Genomic DNA, 21766 nt, shown 5'->3' on the forward strand with positions numbered 1-21766 from the left:
GCTGTTGAGATATAGCTGCTGACTTTGCTTTAAAAAACCAGTTGACTTCGTAGTGAAGGACATAGATCCATTTGTGCTAATTCTAACAATATCATAAAGTCAGTTTTTGTGTGTCAAGCAAAATTTTTATCAAATTATATCAAACAATGTGCTTTTAAACAAAATCTTGCCTGGCAAGCAGGAACTTTCCTAATGGGCTTACCCATGTGGGATCAAGCAGGAAAGCAAAGCTAGTTGTCTTAAATAGAAGATACAAAAGACGCACTAAAGGGTAAAATGATGAGGCATTGTATAATAAATTGGAGTGACAACAATGTATAATTAATGTTTTTAAAAAAACAATATTACTAGTTTTGTCAATGTGGTAATCTAGCACATGCAGGTTTAAAAGGAGCAGCTTTGCCAGGATAAAACAACTTGTTCATGATAAATAGCTACTGGCTTAGTCTAATCTCCACTTTTATTTATAGGGAAGAAGTGAATGACAAGTTGCGTGACATGCCAGATGGTACGTTCCTTGTGCGGGATGCTTCTACTAAGATGCAGGGAGATTATACGTTGACCCTCAGGTACACAATAAGTTGGAATATTTGAATTTTTCTTGTCAAAATGTTGCTTTGCACTTTATTTGAGGAGGGAAGGCATTGCTAATTTGATGAGTTCTTTAATGTATTCTCAAATTTCCACACTGGTATTTAATAAAGACTTTTTAGAATCAAGCAACATGTATGTAATGTAGAAGTCATCCCCACACCCTTTGCTCACTCTTGGAACCTCATGTTTATAAATATCTTTGCAGCATCCTCAGAAATTCAACTGACAGAAAGCAAATAGAAGGCGCAGCACTGGGTTCATTAAGCCTGGCATGTCATGGCATGACCCATCTTGTATGTCGCTTTACACTTATGTAATCTCCTGGAAAAGGCTAGAAAAACCTATGCCTATATGAGGAAGGAGGAAAGCAGAACAAAAGTTTGCCATGATTGCCGACGGCAAGAGTTTAAGCTTCGGGAAACCAGATAGGTGACTCCAATCTCAGTGACCCACATCCTTGTCACTTACGTGATCTCATCCAACTCCCCTTCGAATGTTTGCAACAAATCTAAACTCCGACACTATCCCAACAATTTATTCTAGCAGTTGGCAACACCCAGTAAAAAAGAAATGCCCCTGGCTTCAAAGTTAATTCTGCATCCTTGCAATGTTTACTTATGTTCTCTGTTCCTGTCCTTATTCAATAGCAGATCAATGAGGCCTAAGTGTAATCTTTACATTATAAAGATTTCAATCATATTTCTCCAAGGCTAAACCTTTTTCTGAACCTACTCCGAAGCTAGCCACTTGTTTGCTGGGCCTTGATCGCCTATAATAAGTGTTCAGTCTTGGCCCACACTTTAGTTCAAGCCATATTTAGAACAGAGTTTTTTGTTCAAGGAAGGAATAGTACGACTTTCCTTTAATTATCAATGTAATTAATTCTCTAATAATTTTCACTTTTTTTTGTTAGTGGACCTTCAATAAATTATACAGCTTAAGCATCTTATTGTTAACTTAATAAGCTCATGCAGTCACCCGTTCATGCTTGCAATTGTTCCTTCTGCTATGTGTTGCACTTTCATGGTAAATTACATCTAGATCTATTACATCTAGATCTCATTTTGAATTTATGAAGTTGCAAATAATTTTGTTGATGCTTTCACTTAAGTTAATGATAAAGATGTGGTTGTATAACTGCCCCAGTACCAATTTCTGTGGAAGTTCAGTATTAATCAATTCTTATGCAGTGCTTCTATCACAAATAACTATTTCCTGTCTCCATGACAGCCTGACTCAAAAATCTTCCCATAAATTTAATGCGTTTGGTAGTTTTTTTTTGTAGTATTTCATCAAAAGCTTTTTGGAAGTTTAGTTAAACAATAATAACTGGGTTGTTGAGTCGTTTTCCTTACAGTCCTCTGGGATTTTATTAGAATTGGCAATTGTGCTCAGTCAACAATGAATTTCATTCCTCTTTCACTAAACAATGCTTTTCCGTTAATACCTTGGACACACTCCCATTAAACAAGCTACTGGATGAGAAAATCATTCTTGTCCACTCTTTAAGAACTGAATTTTTTGTATACTTGTTTAATTTTCTTTAAACGCATTGTATTTTGAATTGTCAAAAGTATGTTGCCACCTGGATTCTGTTGATATCCATTCTTGGTATTGGGGGCATCAATCATATCCTGAAATGGTCTTCTAATTTGTAAGTATGGTAGGGTAGCCTTATAGTGTGTATGGAAAGATGTGCTTTACATTGATCACCTCAACACTAAATATATAAGTTATTTGTCACCCAGTTCAATATGGATATTATAGTGACATGGACTTTCTAATGCAGACTATTATAAGACCATAAGACATAGGAGTGGAAGCAAGGCCATTCGGCCCATTGAGTCCACTCCGCCATTCAATCATGGCTGATGGGCATTTCAACTCCACTTACCAGCATTCTCCTCGTAGCCCTTAATTCCTATTAGTGTCTTGTTGAATGATTTATTTCATTGTCACATGATAGTTGTCACATTTGACTTCCCACCACTATATTTTAAAAGGTTACAGTTAGTCATAATGTGTTTTATTTCCATTGTGATCAAGTAAAAAAAAAAGAGTAAATGATCAGTGCAGATTAGGAAACCATCTCTGCTTTACTTTTAATCTTATTGTACTGGTTTGGCTAAAAGTATTACTTAGCACTGGTTCATTTTCTTGGAAAGCTGCACAAATAACTGCTTGAATTGTTAATGCAGCCAATTATCCTTTTAGCACAGCATTGTTCTCCCTTAATTCAGCCTCAGTATTAGCTTATTAAAAAGTTTGGTGAAGTAATGCTAAGAACTCTTGCACAACTTCTAAGCTTTTTAATTGCAAAAAAGGTTTTTTGAAAGACAGTTACTTTACTATATTTGCTCTTCTTTTTTTAGAAAGAGAGATTAGTTAGTGTCTGTTAATGCATTTTCTTTTTCTGTTTTCCCAGTCTACAGCTTTATCTGTCTGAACAGCATTAACTTCATATTGTCTCCAAAGGCATTGACATCCCTCTGATTTCTGACTAAATTGCTTTTTATCATGTGTGAGGTTGTACAATTAATATCAACAGTTTTTTGGGGGGAAAGATATCACAGCAATCTCCAGTCTTTCTTTCACTCATCTCCTGTACAAATGCACTGTTCACTAAATGCATAGGGAGGTAATAGGAGCTTTTTCAACCCCACCTCTCTGCATCCACTTTATACCTGGCAATAGTTAGAAATGTTGGTGCAAACTGTAATCATGCAGTTGCTACCTGGTAGCAAGAAATAACTCTATAAAAGAGTGACTCAATCTGGTATGTCTTTGATCTGTATAGTTCAACATCAAGCTAAAGAGTACCATAACACACTGGGTAATCAGTGAAGATAAATTTGTTTATTTGATATATGGAGGAGATAAATTGTATCTGATCAAAATTTGCAGCAGTTATAACTAGTATTATTGTAAAGCACATCTTTCCATACATATTATAAGCCTACCCTAACTATGTTTACAAATTAGAACACCACTTTAGGATATAACTGATGTTTGCAATACCAGGAATGGATATCAACAGAAAGTAGCTGGCAACATACTTTTGACAAATCAAAATACAATGTGTTTCTGAAAAAAAATGAAAATCAAGCACAAATGTATCAAAAATTCAGTTCATACGCAATGAACAAGAATATTTTCTCATCTGGTATTTACTGTGAGTGTGACCAAGGTATTAAAGGAATATAAATGGAAAAAGTTGTACAAGTCATTTATGGCACTGAAGGAAACCACATGGCCCATCAAATTCATGTCAATGCCCCATGGATCAATGCAGTCAGACTCATTTTTCTATTCTATGCCTGCACGTTTATTTCCTTAGTGTCCTTTCAATTTACCTTTGAAATCATAGACAATCTGTATTTCCACCATTCGCATGAGCAGTGAGTTCTATGTCATTATGATTAGCCATACAAAAAAAGTTTTTCCTCACATTCTTCCTGCATGTCTTGCCCAGAATACTAAATCTATCCTTGTCTATCTATGGATATTAACCTTGCCTGTCTATGCACACCTGTCATAATCTTGTTTACCTCTGTCAAGATTGCCATTTTTGTTTCAAGGTGGGGAAAAAATGCTGGTTTGGACCATATTTACAAAATTGCTAATGAGGCCAGACTTATTCTACATGGACCTTTCTAAAGCACATCATATACTTGAGGTTAGGCTTCTGGTGGTTGAATGGAGATGCCATTAGATTTCTCAACTAGCACATTGAAAGGGAACACATGAGATTGAATAGGGATGGAATATTTTAAGACATGCAAGAAAATCTCTTCATATGGCTGCAGATTTAAAAATTGCTTCCTCTCTCTCCTTTATTCCTGTTTTGCTCCTGATTCCTCTTACACGCTGATGCCCATTCCCCTGTCAGTTTAGTTTAATCTTGAGAAAAGCTTGTCCTGTATTATGGTGGTGCCTTTCCCAACTCAGGACAACCAAAAATGCTTTGTACTCAATTAATGCTGTTTAGATATAGTCACTGTTATAAGAAACTCTCACACTGCAAATCTTTGCAAACAGCGATTATTCTTAACCAGATAATCAATTTTTAGCGTTGACAACTGAATGGTAACTATTGATCAGAATTCTGGGATAGTTTCCCTGTTCTTCAAAATAGTGCACCATGAGATCTTTTAGCTATACCAGAGAGGATAGACAGGGATTCACTTTAATATTCCATCCAAAAGTCAACACTTGCTTTGTCATATACTGGAGTCTTAATACTGATTGTGCTCAAGTGGGCCTTCAACCTAAAACAAGCTACATTATTTTTATCTGTCCCCATCACCTGTTAGAGCTCCAATAGCAACATTGTGAGACTTTCAACTTATAGCACATTTAACATTGATATAGAAATTCAAGGTTCAGTTTAAGAGAAGAAAAAGATTTGCTCTGAAGTTTTTAGGAGAAATCTGTTTTTTTTTGTTTTGTTTTGTTTAACTTGTGTTGACTTCTAGTCAATTCTTTCAACTTCCCAAGCCATGACTCCCAACCGAGGAGTTGGGCTTTAGACCTGACCCAAGCTTCTCCCGGAAAGAATCTATTGCTGTTTACTTGAATGCATACAAAAGCAACACAAATGATTTGGGCTTGCTTCTTTAGTGTTTGTCTGATGATACCATTAAGAGCTTAACTGGTGCCCATTGAGGCAATAAGCCAGTTGGTGATCAAGCCTTACTCAGTTTGGTGCCAGTCACTCTGGTCAACCATGATTTTTTTTTTTGGAGACAACTTTTCTTAGCTTTCTCGTACAGTGTGCAACTTGCAACCAATGTAAGAACATGAAAGAAAGATCAACTTTAAAAAGCCTGCTTTGAATAAGGATGAAACTTGGAAAACGCAGATACTGGTATATGCTATCGACTGTTGGTCTTTCTGAAAAATTGAGGTTAAAGGATATCAAATGTGAATTATTTGTGTTTACCATAATGTTAAAGTCTTACTTGAGATTTAACTGGTGATAGAAAAGCCTTGTTTTAAGTTGGTTATCACAGGTACGAAAACATATCTCTTTTAGGATGGAGTTATTCTATTTTTTTCAAGTTGTTACTTTATTGTCAGGATGGTTAGATTTCCATTTTAAGATCCATATCAAGTGAAAAGTCATTGAGGATTTAGGTGGATCCAATTTAACTTGAATTTGAATGCACTTCTGAATGATAGAATGGAAGCTATCTATACTTAGTTGGCTGGACAGTTGGTTTGCAATGCAGAGATGTTCAATTCCTGCATCATCCGAGGTTACCATGAAGAACTCTCCTTTGCAACCTCTCCGCGTATTTGAGGCATGGTGACCCTCATGTTTATCCACCACCAATCGTGTCTCTCTGAGAGAGCGGCCCTATGGTCTGGTAGGACTATAGCGATTTTACCCTTTTATATCCATTATATGCAAACTGACCATCAAGGAGATGTGCATTAAAAGGCTGATAATAATAAAGGCAAGAGTTTCATTTTCATAATGCCTTTCAGCAAATGTAATTTTGGAATGTAGTTACTGTGGAGTAAACACAGCAACTCAGTTTGCATACAGCAAACTTCCACAAACAGCCCTGTCTGTTTTTGTAATGCTGGTTAAGGAAGATCAGTCCTTATCTTCGAGAGAATGTCTTGGAATATTTTATGCTCACCTGAGTGGCAGATGGGGCCTTAGTTTAACATATCATTTAAAAGAAGGTGCCTCTGATAATGCAGCATCTCTTCACTACTGCAGTAGAGCATCAGCCAGACTACTATGCTCAAGTCTGGAGTCGGAATTTAACCACAAACGGTCTGATTTGGAGGCAAAGGTTTTACCAGATGAACTACAACTCTCATTCAATTCTCTGTGACGTTGTCCAGATCTCTGCTTCAAGGGCTGGGGCTGTTTAACTAAGTTCAGTTTGTTGCTGTTGTTTGCCTTAATGCAGTCTTTTTTTGATCTATTTTTGCATGTTAGCTGCACAAATTACCACTGCCTTTATATTTGTCCTTTTATAGGAAAGGAGGCAATAACAAGCTAATCAAAATATACCATCGAGATGGAAAATATGGCTTCTCCGACCCACTCACTTTTAATTCCGTGGTGGAACTCATTAACCATTACAGGCATGAGTCACTTGCCCAGTACAACCCAAAATTGGATGTAAAATTAATGTATCCCGTCTCTAAGTTCCAGCAGGTAAGATAACCGTTTTTATTTCCTGGATTTGATAGTTGAGCCCCTCTCTAATCATGGGGATTTTTGGTTGCATGTTAATATAGGAGTTCTCAATGAGGCGTGGTTACTGTAAGAAGGCTGACTGCCTATTTAAAATGTATATAGTCAAAAGGTAATTAATGTGACAGATTAATCTGTCATATCAAACATATTTTACAATTTACAATTAATCATGAATAGGCCAGATGCCTCAGGTTCTGGATTTGTTTCACCATGATTTTAATGCAGGTATGAATTTGATTGATAGTTTGGTACCAGAATTGCTGCGTGGATAGATAGTGTTGCATCTTGTACAGATAAGTCTTCACTTTTTTTCACACAGGATTATATTTTGGGAGGTAGAGACATGGGTTCAAATCCCACCCACAGCAGCTGATGCAATTTGAATTAAATTAATAAATCTGTAATGTAGAGTTTAGTCTCAGTAAAGGTGACCATAGCAGCTGTTACTAATTTACTTTTTTTAAAAAAACCATTTGGTTAACTAAGCTCTTTAGGAGAATAAGTCTGCCATCCTTGCCCGGATTGTTGCATTTCTCTGATACAAGATCCACAATCCACAGCTGTATGGTTGACCCTTAATTGCATTCTGAAATAGTCCAGCAAACCATCTTCTTCAAAGCTGCATGACTGTGTGCATCTACTGTGAGGGTATACACATTAAAATTGGGGTGATCACCATGCTGACCATTGATGTCTGGGTTCAGAAGTTGATGCTGCACATGGACATCAGAGGTTTGCACACGAATTTTAAAAGAATTAGAGGGAATATTCCCTCCCACTCAATTTAAAGGCAGTTGGAATTAGCACCAAATGTTAGTCTTGAGAGCAGTACCCATTCTGTATGAAAGAATAAAGAAAATCAAATGTTTGTCTTTGTGGTATCGCAAATCTTGATGAGAACATAGCTTTTGTATCATGTACTGTTCATTTTGTTCAACAGGATCAAGTGGTGAAGGAAGACAATATTGATGCTGTTGGCAAAAAACTGCAGGAATATCATAACCAATATCAGGATAAGAGTAAAGAATATGATCGGCTTTATGAAGAGTACACACGGACATCGCAGGTACATCTAACATACCAAAGCACAAGGTCGAGTGTGTGTTGCTGGGAAAGGACAGCTGGTCAGGCAGCATCCGAGAAGCAGGAGAATTGACCTTTTGGGCATAAGCCCTTTAGGTTCCTGATGAAGGGCTTTTTCCTGAAACGTCGATTCTCCTGCTCCTCGGATGCTACCTGACCAGCTGTCCTTTCCCAGCAACACACTCTTGACTCTGATCTCCAGCATCTGCAGTCCTCACTTTCTCCTAACAAAGTACAAGTCCAATTGATAGTAATTTTTTTTTAAACAATGATTGATTGATTGTAAAGCGGTAACTTAATCCAACCAGTGGAATTCGAATTCTGCTGCTGGGGCAAGAGAAGAAATATGTGAACGGGCAAGGGCTAGATAATTGAGACTTGAGGATGGGAATAGGCGAATATATTTCCAGCTTTATGCTTCTGAATGCATGGAATAAATGACATACGCTGTAAGGCTGTTGGCTTAGTTGACCTTAACACATTCCTTTCTTTTTTGATGGCATTCCAACTTGAGATGGCTTCATTTACTTTTGAGTCCTGCATGCTGTTATTGGCTCTGTTGGCACTGATGCATGATTATATTTCCACTAAATGTTTGTAGGAAGGTTTTCACAATTCTCAATTGTTTGTTAAAGATGTCTGATCTGTGCATTACCACCATTGGTGTGCTTTCTTTGGGCGTTATGTTTCAAGTATCGCTACCTTTTAATAATCAGTAATGTCAATTATATTTATTAAGAGATGTGGAACACATCATCCGGTCCTTCAAGTTTCTCTTCTGTTTTGTGACTTGGGTCAGATCTATATAGCCAAGTCCTCAAAAATGCATTCTTTGCAGAAATGGTTATTCCTCAGTGCATTTTAATATAGTTTTTGAATGCAGTTTCCTTAATTTTTGTTTTTCTCTCATTAGTAAAAGTAGCTACCTGAGTCTTCAAAAACTTTGATTATATCATACGGAGTTGAAAAATGTGGTGCTGGAAAAATACAGCAGGCCAGGCGGCATCCGAGGAGCAGGAGAATCGAAGTTTCAGGCATAAGCCCTTCTTCAGGAATGAGGCTGGTGTGCCAAGCGGGCTGAGATAAAGGGTAGGGGTGAGGGAATTTGGAGAGGGGCATTGGGAATACAATAGGTGGAAGGAGGTGAGGGTGAGTGTGATAGGCCGGAGAGGGGATGGGGGCGGACAGGTCGGGAAGAAGATTGCAGGTCAAGAGGACAGTGCTGAATTCGGGAGTTGGGATTGAGATAAGGTGGGGGGGAGGGGAAATGAGGAAGCTGGAGAAATCTACATTCATCCTGTGTGGTTGGAGGTTCCTAGGCAGAAGATGAGGCGCTCTTCCTCCAGGCGTCATGTGGTCAGGGTCTGGCGATGGAGGAGGCCAAGGACCTGCATATCCTTGGTGGAGTGGGAGGGGGAGTTAGTGTTCAGCCATGGGCGGTTGGGTTGGTTGGTGCGGGTGTCCCAGAGGTGTTCGCTGAAACATTCTGCAAGTTTCCTGTCTCCCCAATGTAGAGGAGGCCACATCGGGTGCAGTGGATACAGTAAATGATGTGTGTGGAGGTGCAGGTGAATTTGCAACGGATATGGAAGGGGGATCCATTGGGGCCTCAGAGGGAGGTGAGGGGGCAGGTGTGGGCGCAAGTTTTGCACTTCTTGCAGTTGCAGGAGAAGGTGCTGGGAGTGGAGGTTGGGTTGGTGGGGGGTGTGGACCTGACGAGGGAGTGGTCTCTCCGGAACGCTGATAGGGGTGCGGAGGGAAATATATCCCTGGTGGTGGGGTCTGTTTGGAGGTGGCGGAAATGACGGAGGAATATACGATGTATCCGGAGGTTGGTGGGGTGGAAGGTGAGGACCAGTGGGGTTCTGTCCTGGTGGCGCTTGGAGGGGTGGGGTTCAAGGTCAGTGGTGCGGGAAGTGGAGGAGATGCGGTGGAGAGCATCGTCGACCACGTCGGAGGGGAAATTGCGGTCTTTGAAGAAGGAGGCCACTTGGGTTGTTCGGTCGTGGATTGGTCCTCCTGGGAGCAGATGCGGCGGAGGCGAAGGAATTGGGAATATGGGATGGCATCTTTACAGGGGCAGGGTGGGAGGAGGTATAATCTAGGTAGCTGTGGGAGTCGGTCGGTTTGTAGTAAATATCTGTGTTGAGTCGGTTGCCCGAGATAGAAATGGAGAGGTCTAGGAAGGGGAGGGAGGAGTCTAAGATGGTCCAAGTAAATTTGAGGTTGGGATAGAAGGTAAAGCGGATGAACTGTTCAACCTCCTCGTGAGAGCATGAGGTAGCACCAATACAATCATCGATGTAGCGGAGGAAAAGGTGGGGAGGTGGTGCCAGTGTAGCTGCGGAAGGTGGACTGTTCCACATATCCTACGAAGATCCAGCATCTGCAGTCCTTACTTTCTCCTTCTCTCATACTGACCCAAAATCCCATTCGTTTTTTTTATGAGTATTGTAGCCTCCGTTCATATTGATCTGTGACTTTGCAGATATCAGCAATGGACGTGGAGAATTTTAGTGCACAGTATTGTCTTTGTCCTAAAATTGTTGCATTGTGATACAGCTTTCTTATCAAGTGCAAGAAATGGATGACTTTATATAAACCTGTACATTTAGGTTCCGACCATTCCCTTTTTCCAATGCTGATTCTCAACCCTCTACACTATTATGGAAGATTTGCATTACTGTGCAATCTACACCTGTTTATACTGTAAGCTTGAATTTCAAAAACGCTAGAATACAGCAAATTCCCTTTCTCCTTGTTTAATACATGGGTTTTAATGCCATAATTTGTGGCATTTAATGCCGTCAGTTCAATGTGACTTTGAAAAGGGGCAGATCGGTAACCAGACTGTCATTAGTCTGTGAGATGGATTGAGCTGCTTGGTTCTAAAACATGTGAACTTCATTTCAATTGAGGTGTTTACTTGCTATGGAGGTAAAGGCCCAGACAGAACTTCTGACCAAAACCATAGGAACCATGATTCAATGACTGTTAGAATCTAAATCACTTCATTTTTGAGAAAGAGTTGCAAAATTGAATTTTGCATTGCTTTTGTGTATTCCAGGGTCACCATTGAGTACCAAGTAACATTCATAAAAGAATATTGCATCCATTTCTGATGTTTATTGATTGTAAACTGTAGTTTTACGACAGAACACAAAAATTCCATGTTTTACATATTGCAGTTAAAAATAGAAATTTTGGTGCAAAATCTTATTGAAATATTTATGAAATAAAGCTTGTAAACCTGTCACTTAAAGGTAAAACCTATCTGTCTCCAACAGGAAATACAAATGAAAAGAACTGCAATTGAAGCTTTTAATGAAACAATTAAAATATTTGAAGAGCAGTGTCACACTCAAGAACGTTACAGCAAAGAATATATCGAGAGATTTCGGAGGGAAGGGAATGAGAAGGAAATTGAGCGGTACTGTTGCTTTATATGTTTTTCTTCAAATCTTAAATATATGGAGTAGCTTGGTGAATGAAAGAAACCGTCCTCTCTCGATTCTAATGCAGGAAATTACTCCTAATCAGAAACTTCATTTGAAACTTCCATCAAAATTAGTCATTTGGTCCAACTGGTCTGGACCATTGTGTGCTGCAGACTTGCCTCTTTGCCACCTTATTTCACCCTATCAGTCTATCTTCTATTCCATTTTGCCTCTTGCTTAATTCACTCTTCCCTAAATGCACGACTACTATTTTCCTCAATTTACTCTGTGAGAGAGTGAGCTCCTTGATGTCACCTCTCTGTCTTCTCTTTTCTCTCAAAAAGGCCCCAACTGTTTGATCCTGTCCATTTTGGTATAATCATTATCACTTTATTTTGCACTTTCTCCAGTACTTTGATTTTTTTTTTACATGGAGGTTCCTGTGCTCAGCAATTTAAATGTACATCTAGCATCCTACAGGTTTAATGTACCCTTTCCAAATTTTAATTCTGTACCTCTAGAAATGAATTCCAGTGTCTCATTTGCATTTTTAATGACTTTCTTAATTTTATTAATTTTTGTTGAACCATTAATCCATTTCTGTTCTTTCCTGGAATGTGAGCGTCGGCCAGCATTTATTTCCCATTCCTAGTTTTTTTTTGAATTGATGGGTTGTTCAACCATTTCAGAAGATGGTTAAGAGTCAACCTTATTGCTGTGTGTCTGAAGTCATGTGAAGCCCAGACTGAGTAAGGATGGCAGATTTCTACCCCGAACGCATATTAATGAACCAGATGAGTTTTTGCCTTATTTTAGTTTTATCATCAATCTTACTGAGACTAGCTTTACATTTCAGATATATTAGTTGAGTTGAAATTCCATGAAATTCTGTGGTGGAATTTGAACTCATCCTCTCAACCTTGCTTGAATATCTGCATTGCCAGTGACATTAAGATTATGTGACTCTTTTCCTCCTGTCCTATTTTACTGTAATTTTCCAAAATGTAGGTATAGTTATTTTTCCTCTTACCTAGAACTAAACTAGGAATATAGTTATACGATCCTTAAGAAGGTTTTCTATGAAAGCTTGCTGTCAAAAAGTATTGCCTAACAGTTGTATTGTTATTAATTTGCTATTTAGACCTCTTCTGTCAGTTTGTCCATGTCTTATACATTGTCGTATCTTCTTCAGCGTTGACAATAGGCCAAACGTAATATCTCTGCAATTTTTGTAACAATCATGTGTTTATGGGAAAGAACAGGCTTTTGGCTTATTGCATCATTATAAGTATTTTCTCTGTTAAAATGTACTAAAATCAATATATTGATCGGTTTTGTTTAACTGAGTTTTTGGCAGATGGAGTGATTTGCATTTCTTACCAGTAATTGAAAAATCATTTTATTATGTGATAGAATAATGATGAACTATGAAAAACTGAAGTCTCGTCTTGGAGAGATCCATGACAGCAAGATACGCCTGGAACAGGATCTGAAGAAACAAGCGTCAGATAACCGGGAAATTGACAAGAAAATGAACAGCATTAAGCCTGACCTAATTCAACTACGTAAAATCAGGGATCAGTACTTGGTGTAAGTATAAATGGAAAATAAATTATGTTGGATTTAATTATCTGAGTGGCAAAATATGGTCAAACATTGGCAATTTAAACAGATGAAAATTTATGGTTTTCTGTTTTTCATTTTTCTCTGTACTCCCCTGCCCTCACCACCATTACCTCCGTCTTGCAGATGGCTCAATCACAAAGGAGTGCGTCAAAAGCGAATAAATGACTGGCTTGGAATCAAAAATGAAAATGCAGATGAGTGAGTATAATTGTCAATGACTCTACTGAAAAATATTAGTTACTTTTCCTCTTACCTAAAACTAAACTAGGGGTATAGTTATACGATCCTTAAGAAGGTTTTCTATGAAAGTTTGCTGTCAATAAGTATGTTCAAATTCAAAAATGGTAGGGAATCTGTGTAAAAATGGGTCACCCTCTGTGTAGCTTGGAAAAATGTTACCACAAAGAGACTTTTTCTTAAAATAAAAAGTGAACTAGAATAATAAATTATTGTTCACCTATATAATGAACTTACTCTTGGAGCTATCCATTGTGTTGAATACGATGAAGGAATAAACTTAATCTCAACCCATCCCTCATTGTTCGTTATTGTTAGTTATCAAAATGAGAATAACACATTTTATCTAAAGTTAAAGGTTTTATTTCTTTGAAAATAAATTTTGTCTTATAAGGAATGTAAGTTGAATCGTGTTATCTTAACGTAGGATCATTTTCAATATTTTGTTATATTTTAATCAGACAGATTATGAATGTGAATGAGTAATTGAAACAGGTGATAAATTTAATGTATCAGTATCAACAGAAAAGATAACGTTTAATCAGAGATACTTCATCAGAATATCATAGTGTAACCTCTTGTTCCAGCAATTTCAGATTTCTGTTTTTACCTTGATATTCTATTTTGTGAAGTATCAGACATTTTTAAAAAAAAGTTCCTATTGGAGACTGCAATAAATCTGAGCTCATATCCAGTTTTCCAGAGTCCAAACATGAGTTCAAAGAGTTGGTGAACTTTCTTGAGATCACATTTACAAATCCTATCAAAAAACTTGCACTGAGTATGCTTATGGTACCTGATAGCATACCACCAGTTATGCAATTGTTGACAGTGTCCAATTTTGATGGGTAGGAAGCCCAACTCGCTAGCGTGGAATGCGAGTGCCTAGTGGGCCACTTTGGTCAGCAGAACTGGTGCTGTGGGATGAACCCTTACTTGGAATTTAATGGGAATGTCCATAATTAGACAGACCCATAGTAATATAAAGCACTGAGAACCCAGTATCTTTTAAATTCGTCAGTTTCTTAGTGATAGAACAGGCTCTTCTGTTTCCATGGATTTTAATTCAATTTTGCAGGTAGCCAGATTCAGTTCATTATACTAAACTGACTGGTAGTAAAAAAAAGGGATATTTGACCCTATTTGCAGCAATTTTACTTAACATATAAAATTCAAAAACATATTTTATTTCTTTTACTGCAATATGTATTTATATACCAGCCTTAGGGTAATGAAGAGTCCCAAGTTGATTCATAGGACTGTTAAGGGAGTAAGAAGATATTGGGCTTTTGCCTGAAACGTCGAATTTCCTGTTCCTTGGATGCTGCCTGACCTGCTGCGCTTTAACCAGCAACGCATTTTCAGCTAAGAAGATATTAGGTCTGATACTAAAAGCTAGGTGAAAGAGGTGGATTTTGATGAGACTCATAATGGAGGAAAGTGAGCTAGAGAGGCTAGAGAGAGGCTCAGAGCCTGGGCAACTGAAGGCATGTCACCAGTGGTGGAGCATTGAAATTGGGGAAGCCCAAGAGACCAGAATTAGAAGAGTTCAGATGTTTTGGAGAGTTGGAGCACTGGAGGAGATAACAAAGACAGGGAGGCCAAGGAAGCATTTGAAAACGAGCATGGGCATTTTAAAATGAAGATGTTACTTGACTAGAAGCCAATATAGGCACTGTCATTGAGCACAGGAGTGTCAGGGGAATGAGTCCTGCAAGTTAACACAAGGACAGCAGAGTTTTGGATGGCCTCAATGTGAGACCAGCCAGGAATGCATTGAAATAGTGAAAATTTAGAAGTAATGAAGGTACAATGAGTGTTTCAAAACAAATATGCTGAGATAAGATGAAGACTACTGTTGGAGAAAGTGAGGACTGCAGATACTGAAGATCCAAGTCAAGAGTGTGGTGCTGGAAAAGCACAGCAGGTCAGGCAGCATCTGAGGAGCAGGAGAATTGACGTTTCAGGCATAAACCCATCATCAGGAAGTCTAGTGTTGGTTGAGATGTGGAGATAGACAGCCTTACTGATGAATGAGGTCAGAAGCTCATCTCAACATCAAACCTAATGCTAAGATTGTCCGAACAGACTGATTTCAGAGAGAGGGATGGAATCAGTCATTGTGTAACAAATGATTGGTATAAATTCACAGCTGTAACATTGGTCTCACAGTTCAATGTAAATAATGAATTCATCGTAGAGTTGGAATTCTGAAACAAGGTAGCAACAATTTCTAATATCACTCCTTTTGAGAATGCTGTTGAAGGCTCAGTAGAATAACTCATTACAAACATTTTCATCTCAGCACATATTTTATCACTGAAGAAGATGAAAACCTTCCTCACTATGATGAAAAGACCTGGTTTGTAGGAGCTATTAATCGAACACAAGCTGAAGATTTACTACGAGGAAAGTCAGATGGTGCCTTCCTTATCAGGGAAAGTAGTAAAAAGGGCTGCTATGCCTGTTCTGTGGTGTAAGTATCATGCTTTTATTTTATTGGAGGCTTAATTATGACTTTAGAAAATTCCATTGTTGATGCCATGTTGAGTCAGTTTCTTTCCAGCCATGTATTCCGTTTGTGATTTTGCTTGAAGGAATTTGTCAGGAACCGGTGCCATGTGTCATTAGTCATTTGTAAATTTAAATTCTGAAAATAATGCAGATTTCACTTGCAATAGCTGCAATGTAAGTCATATTTGAATACTTCTCACGATACCTCATTCTATTTGTGTCCTTTTTGTTTGCCCTTTTCTCTCCGTTCCTTGCCAATAATGGTGGTACCTTACATTGATTTACTCCCCTATCATTTGGCTAAAGTAAAAGAAAAGCAAGACATTGTAGTGCAGAGATTGGATGTAAGCTGTTGGATGAATGGAGGGAGCAGGTTTCTCAGTCAATGAAAGGAATGCACGATGAGATCTGAATAAGCTATTCAGTTTGGCAGACAGTATTGGGAGGAGTTATCGCAAAACAAGGTATGAGCTGATGTTTAAAACAAAAGTGAAAGGAGCATTAGTTAAAGGACATAAGGGAATTCCCTCGAGTCAGATCATAAAATTAGCATATTATCTTTTCTAGGTGAGATATATAGAAAGCTTGTGCATGACAGATGCCTTAAAAATATTGTAGACGCATTAATGTGATTTTTCATTCTACATTATCCCTAGATTATACTTTCTCCTTTAGCTAGGCATTTTTCTAATTTTATTTTCATTCATCTAATTTCTATAGCTTGGGGGCAGACCTAGGGCACGCTTCATCCTATAGGAAGCTCTCCCTTCAGAACTGGTACCAAGGCTTACATTGAAGTTTCTTTGTCTACAAGGCCTGGCATGTGACCAGTACTCTGTGGGACAGACTGAGCAGTTCGATATGCTTCAGAAGGGGCGATTGTGTTGAAAAAGAATGCCTTTCTGCTGCATTCACAATAAAGTACAGTAAAAATCCAAAATCTGACTGCCTCAAAGAATAAAAGCAGTCTTTCTTCAGGGAAAAGAGACCTTGGTGGCACTTTGACCAGCTGCATGGATGCACTTCCATTTATAGTTGCCAATCTCTAAATGGGCATAACCTTATGGGAGATTTTTCTTCTTCGTTCAGAGGCTATCCAAAATAAGCCACCACATGAAGAAGATATAATGGAAAACAGCTGGTAAATCTTATCTAGATTGTTTAAATCATTAAAGTCAACTTTACTAAATATTAAAAGTACAGACAATTCTTGATGAAAATGTTAGTTTCCTTACAAATAATACATTTTTATTGGATCTATATAAACTACTTTTTTAAAAATTTACTTTTCTAAACAGTTTGGAGGGAAACCTCTGGATGGTAATAAAATAAAAATCAGGTATTTAAGTTAGAGTTTGGAAGCAATTGCAAGGAATTCAAGGCTAAACATGGTCATGGGAAGTACAAGTACTGTTTCAAAATAGAAATGTGATGGTGCTTAATTTTTTTTGTGCAATATTGGTCCTTTTACTGTGTGTTATTCAAAATTCGATAATAATAATTCTAAATTATCAAACATTTGATCTCTAAATCTGGATTTATTGGAAGTAAGAAAGGGTATCATCTAAATATTTCAAGTCTGAGGAAGGGAATCGAAAAGTGACTTTGTCCCTGTTCTTTACAAGTTCTGCACAGAACTAGAATTTACGTGCAACCTGAAGTGGTCACATTTAAACTTAATAGTTTCTGCATGAATTGTTATAGATGCCTTCTGATCTTAATACTGGCTTGGAAAGGAATTAGAAAAGAACAGTTTAGTAAGTGTAAATTTTCCTCACTCTGCACTGGGCATTTTCAAGTTAAGGGGTAGGGTTTACTTTCTGAAAAAATAGTTTCCATAGGAATGCTGTTTGCTACAAGGGTGAGGGATAATCTTATTAATGTAGTAGGCAATGATAAATGTACAAAAATAAACACTGGTTTCTGTATCACCGGATTACCTCCAGGTAATTAGATAAATATTTATAATATTTAAGATATCTGGTTACTAACTTTACTTTTGGAATATTGTGTTCAATTCTGGTCTCCTTCCTATCTCAAGGATATTGTGAAACGTGAAAGGGTTCAGAAAAGATTTATTTGGATGTTGCCAGGGTTGGAGGATTTGAGCTATAGGGAGAGGCTGAATAGGCTGGGGCTGTTTTCCCTGGAGCATCGGAGGCTGAGGGGTGACCTTAGAGAGGTTTATAACATCATGAGGGGCATGGATAGGATAAATAGACAAGGTCTTTTCCCTAGGGTGGCGGAGTCCAGAACTGGAGGGCATAAGTTTAGGGTGAGAGGGGAAAGATATAAAAGAGACCTGAGGGGCAATGTTTTCATGCAGAGGGTGGTGCGTATATGGAATGAGCTTCCAGAGGAATTGGTGGAGGCTGGTACAATTACAACATTTGATAGGCACCTGGATGGGTATATCTGTAGGAAGGGTTTAGAGGGATATGGGCCAAGTGCTGGCAAATGGGGCCAGATTAAGTTAGGATATCTGTTTCGGCATGGATGAGTTGGACCGAAGGGTCTATTACTGTGCTGTAAATCTCTACAACTCTGACTTGTTAAATCTACAGCTACAAATTTTAACAACCATTGTGTTGACTGACTTTGGCCCTGAATCAGTGAAACAAGCTGTTTGCTTAAGATGTGCCATCATAGGATTTGTCTCCTGCTAATAATTTCTTGCTTTGTCTCCTGCAGCGCTGATGGAGAAGTGAAGCACTGCGTCATTTACAGCACACCAAGGGGTTATGGATTTGCTGAACCATACAACTTGTACAGCACTCTTAAAGACCTGGTGCTGCATTACCAACAAACTTCACTGGTCCAACACAATGACTCTCTGAATGTGAGACTGGCTTTCCCCGTCTACAGCCAGCTGCCCTCTCTGCGCAGATGAATTTTTAAGTTGGCAATGACAGATTACAGAACACTGAGGGCATTGTACTTGGCTGCTTTTGCACAGTGAGTACAGAATATGAACAGGACAGGGGCGTACTCAAGAGTTCAGGTGACCTGGTGCTACCTAAACTCCAACTGTGACTTTGTTTTTTGCTTTTATTTCAGTCACAGAGAAACACAAAGAAACTGGAAATGTATCTTTTTCTTTGGTTTTTGTTTTGGTGTCATTCGTGTGGAACTGAAACTTAAGTCCAAACAGTCTGGTGCTGATGGCTCTAGGCTATTTATCATGAGAGTTTAAAAATCTCCAACTTTCAGACGCTCTTTTTCATGGAACAGCCATTGAGAACTCTTAGTCTTAATTTCTGATCTCTACAATATCTAGTGCAACTCTGACAAGAGCACCCATGTACGGAGAAGTCCTCTTTGCATTTTTAGTTTAGTCAATGTATTCTTCTTGAACTAGACTTGACCATGTTATCTGATTTCTTTCACTTGTTGGAGGACACTGAACTCTGTGAAAGAAGACCAAAGGCATTCAGGAGAGCTTCTGACATAAAGTTTAAAACTGGCAAAATTTGAAAACAAAAAGTTGCACAAGGGTCGTTTTCAATGTACTGGAGTACAAATTGAAACAAAAGAAATACAAATAAAGAACATTTTATGGCTTCTGTGACTCTGGAGCTCTTCACAAAACTAAAATGAAAAGACCAGGGCATCTTTTAATGTTGGTTTTAGCATTTAAATGTTCAGTCAGATGTCTGCAGCCGCACATATTTACACCAGAATTTGTGCTTTAAAAAAAATAAAAACATAAATGCATAATGTTATTAACATAGAACTGAAATTTTGCAATTTTACTCTGACCACTCATATTTAACTCAGAAGATGAGCATCAAAACATTGTTGTAATGGGCAAGTACATTAAAGTTACTTGGATTTAGGGTGTGGGGGCAAGAAACAGAATAATCTTGTTTTATTTTCAGTCTTCTGGATGGCAAAGAAAGATCTTCTAGCCTAAAGGACTGATGGTGAATTGAATGAGAAAGGATGAGTTGGTGGGTGCTACCTATTCGTATTCCTGTAGAAAACAAAAACCCACTTATTTAACCTTTCATATTTTTCAAAACAAGTCAATTCGACGTGACTTTTATTGTGCGTCTGATTTATTTTGGATGTTGTGATAATGATGTTGGAGCTTCTGTGAACAGCTTAATTTTAAATAGAGTAAGAAATTTCTTTCAGAAGCCACTGAACATGCTCTCTGGTATGTTATATCTTAAGAACATGGCTCATCCAGGAAAAGAGCCCCATGATGCACTGGCCATTTTTTTGTGCAGTTCAAAAATTTTACAGATGTTTATCGAAGAAACAAAAAAAGATGGCAGCTAATTTTTGCAGTACTGATCTCACTCAAATTTGGTTTTGTTTTATTTCCAGATCTGGAGTAATAGGATCCATAATGTTTGTAAGTGTGCAAAGTGACTGTTATCTTTTCTTCTGCCAACAGTCTACAAAGCCCAGCACCGTATAGTTCTCACTTCTAATGAGCAAAGCTTGGTCCACTCTGTACCTCTCTCACTTTTTCTCCACTTCCCTTGGAGCATTGGTCCATTTTACCAGTATTTGCCACTGCTCAAATTTCTCTGCGTTTTGTTGTTCAATGTATGCAAAAAGTAATGGACTCTGGGAAAAATGCAATTCATGTGAACAGGATCTGTTCTGTGTTTCTAATTCAATGCCCAGGCAATTAGATGTTTACAGAACATGGTAAGAAGTTAGGATTTTTTTCATGCCATCCAGATGCAATTAATTTTAGAAGTATGTCGCGGTTTTAATATTACTGCAGACATCTGATGTAATATATGCTAACAGTGAGCTAGACAAATGCATCCCTAGGTGAGGGCAGCTGGGGTTGAATTAAATGTTGCCGTTGGGCTTTGTGAGGGTCCCTGTTCAAATGGAGATCACAAGGAAAATGGAAACATTTTTTAATTCTTAACTGTGCACAAATTGGTGCTGGTGCTTTTCCACTGCTATGAATGGTGCAGCTGTAACTGTGGCCCACTCACTAAAAGCTCTCTTCTCCATATTTGAGCAATCCTATTTTGTTGTTGAATTTTTTTTTTGTAGTGGTGAAGTGAATCAGACCCAGAATTATTGAATGGAGTTGAACAATGTATGTTTCCTGCGTTCACAGGAAGTGAGGGAGGGTGGGTGGATAGGCATACTGAAAAAGATTGAAATACAAATATTGGAAGCACTGGAAAGGATTCAGAGAAACATTTGAGTGTTTCTGCTAATATTTAAGAATTCTTTTTATAAAGGTACTTTATCCTTCCCCAAGAGACTTGTTTTATTTAAATACTAAGGCTGGGTAATTAGGTCAAATTTTTATTAAATGTTTAACATCCGACAGAGTGCAAAATGAGCTGTATTTGGAATGTTGTAGAAATATTGATTTTTCTTGGCATTGCTATGGATGTCATCTTGTAGTTTTATGCCCCTTCTTTCTAAGTTTTCCTCTCTGCCCCCCCCCCCCCCCCCCCCCCCCCCCCCCCCCCCCCCCCCCGGCCATCAACCCTGCATCCCACTACCAATCAACTTTGTGCCAGATAAAAGAATTGATTATAATCTGTTTGTGGTTCTAAATTTTATCAAGTAGAAAATACAGCCTGTTGCCACATTTACTAGGGAGTGTCATGCTGCTCTGTTGTGGAATACACAGCTGCTGATCCCTGAATGCATCGCCTGTCTTCTATATTTGAAGCACTTCATGGCAGTGCAGCACTTCCATTTGATGCCTGGGAGGAGTAAGTGAAATCAATCAGAAAAGACAGTCCTTCTCATTAACCGTACTTGAGTCTGACAATTTTGGCGTTATTTTCCAGACTGTCCTGCCCTGCAGCTAATATTTACCAGGAAGGCTTAAAAGAAACTGTGTCACTTAGTTACCATGTGGTCAGAAGCCCAAACTCCAGTCCAATTGAAATCCAAGTGCCAGGTTGAATATTTTGAAACTGAGGGCTTTGGAGTTGGGAATAGCTTTGAGTTTAAAAATTCAATTTAATAGGCTTCCTTTTGTGAAGTGATAAGCTTTTGCATGCTGACCTCTATATACACAAATTTTATATACTGTTTAATTGGGTTAAATTATAATGTG

The 21766-nt window shown here is 38.2% G+C and overlaps 1 protein-coding gene across 3 annotated transcripts in view; it reads left to right on the forward strand.

The window, feature by feature from the left end:
• pik3r3b (phosphoinositide-3-kinase, regulatory subunit 3b (gamma)) overlaps positions 1-19279 on the forward strand; it is a 558098-nt gene extending 538819 nt beyond the window's left edge. For all 3 annotated transcript variants that reach the window (XM_060830478.1, XM_060830479.1, XM_060830480.1), the window contains 8 exons: positions 471-569; positions 6592-6772; positions 7755-7880; positions 11185-11327; positions 12748-12924; positions 13084-13158; positions 15503-15673; positions 18403-19279. In XM_060830478.1, the coding sequence (XP_060686461.1) occupies positions 471-569; positions 6592-6772; positions 7755-7880; positions 11185-11327; positions 12748-12924; positions 13084-13158; positions 15503-15673; positions 18403-18601 (1171 nt within the window). In that variant the 3' untranslated portion in view covers positions 18602-19279. The remainder of the gene's footprint in view (positions 1-470; positions 570-6591; positions 6773-7754; positions 7881-11184; positions 11328-12747; positions 12925-13083; positions 13159-15502; positions 15674-18402) is intronic.
• The last annotated feature ends 2487 nt before the right edge of the window (positions 19280-21766 follow it).

The sequence above is a fragment of the Hemiscyllium ocellatum genome, chromosome 9 (genome assembly GCF_020745735.1).
Source record: "Hemiscyllium ocellatum isolate sHemOce1 chromosome 9, sHemOce1.pat.X.cur, whole genome shotgun sequence".
NCBI lineage: Eukaryota > Metazoa > Chordata > Chondrichthyes > Orectolobiformes > Hemiscylliidae > Hemiscyllium > Hemiscyllium ocellatum.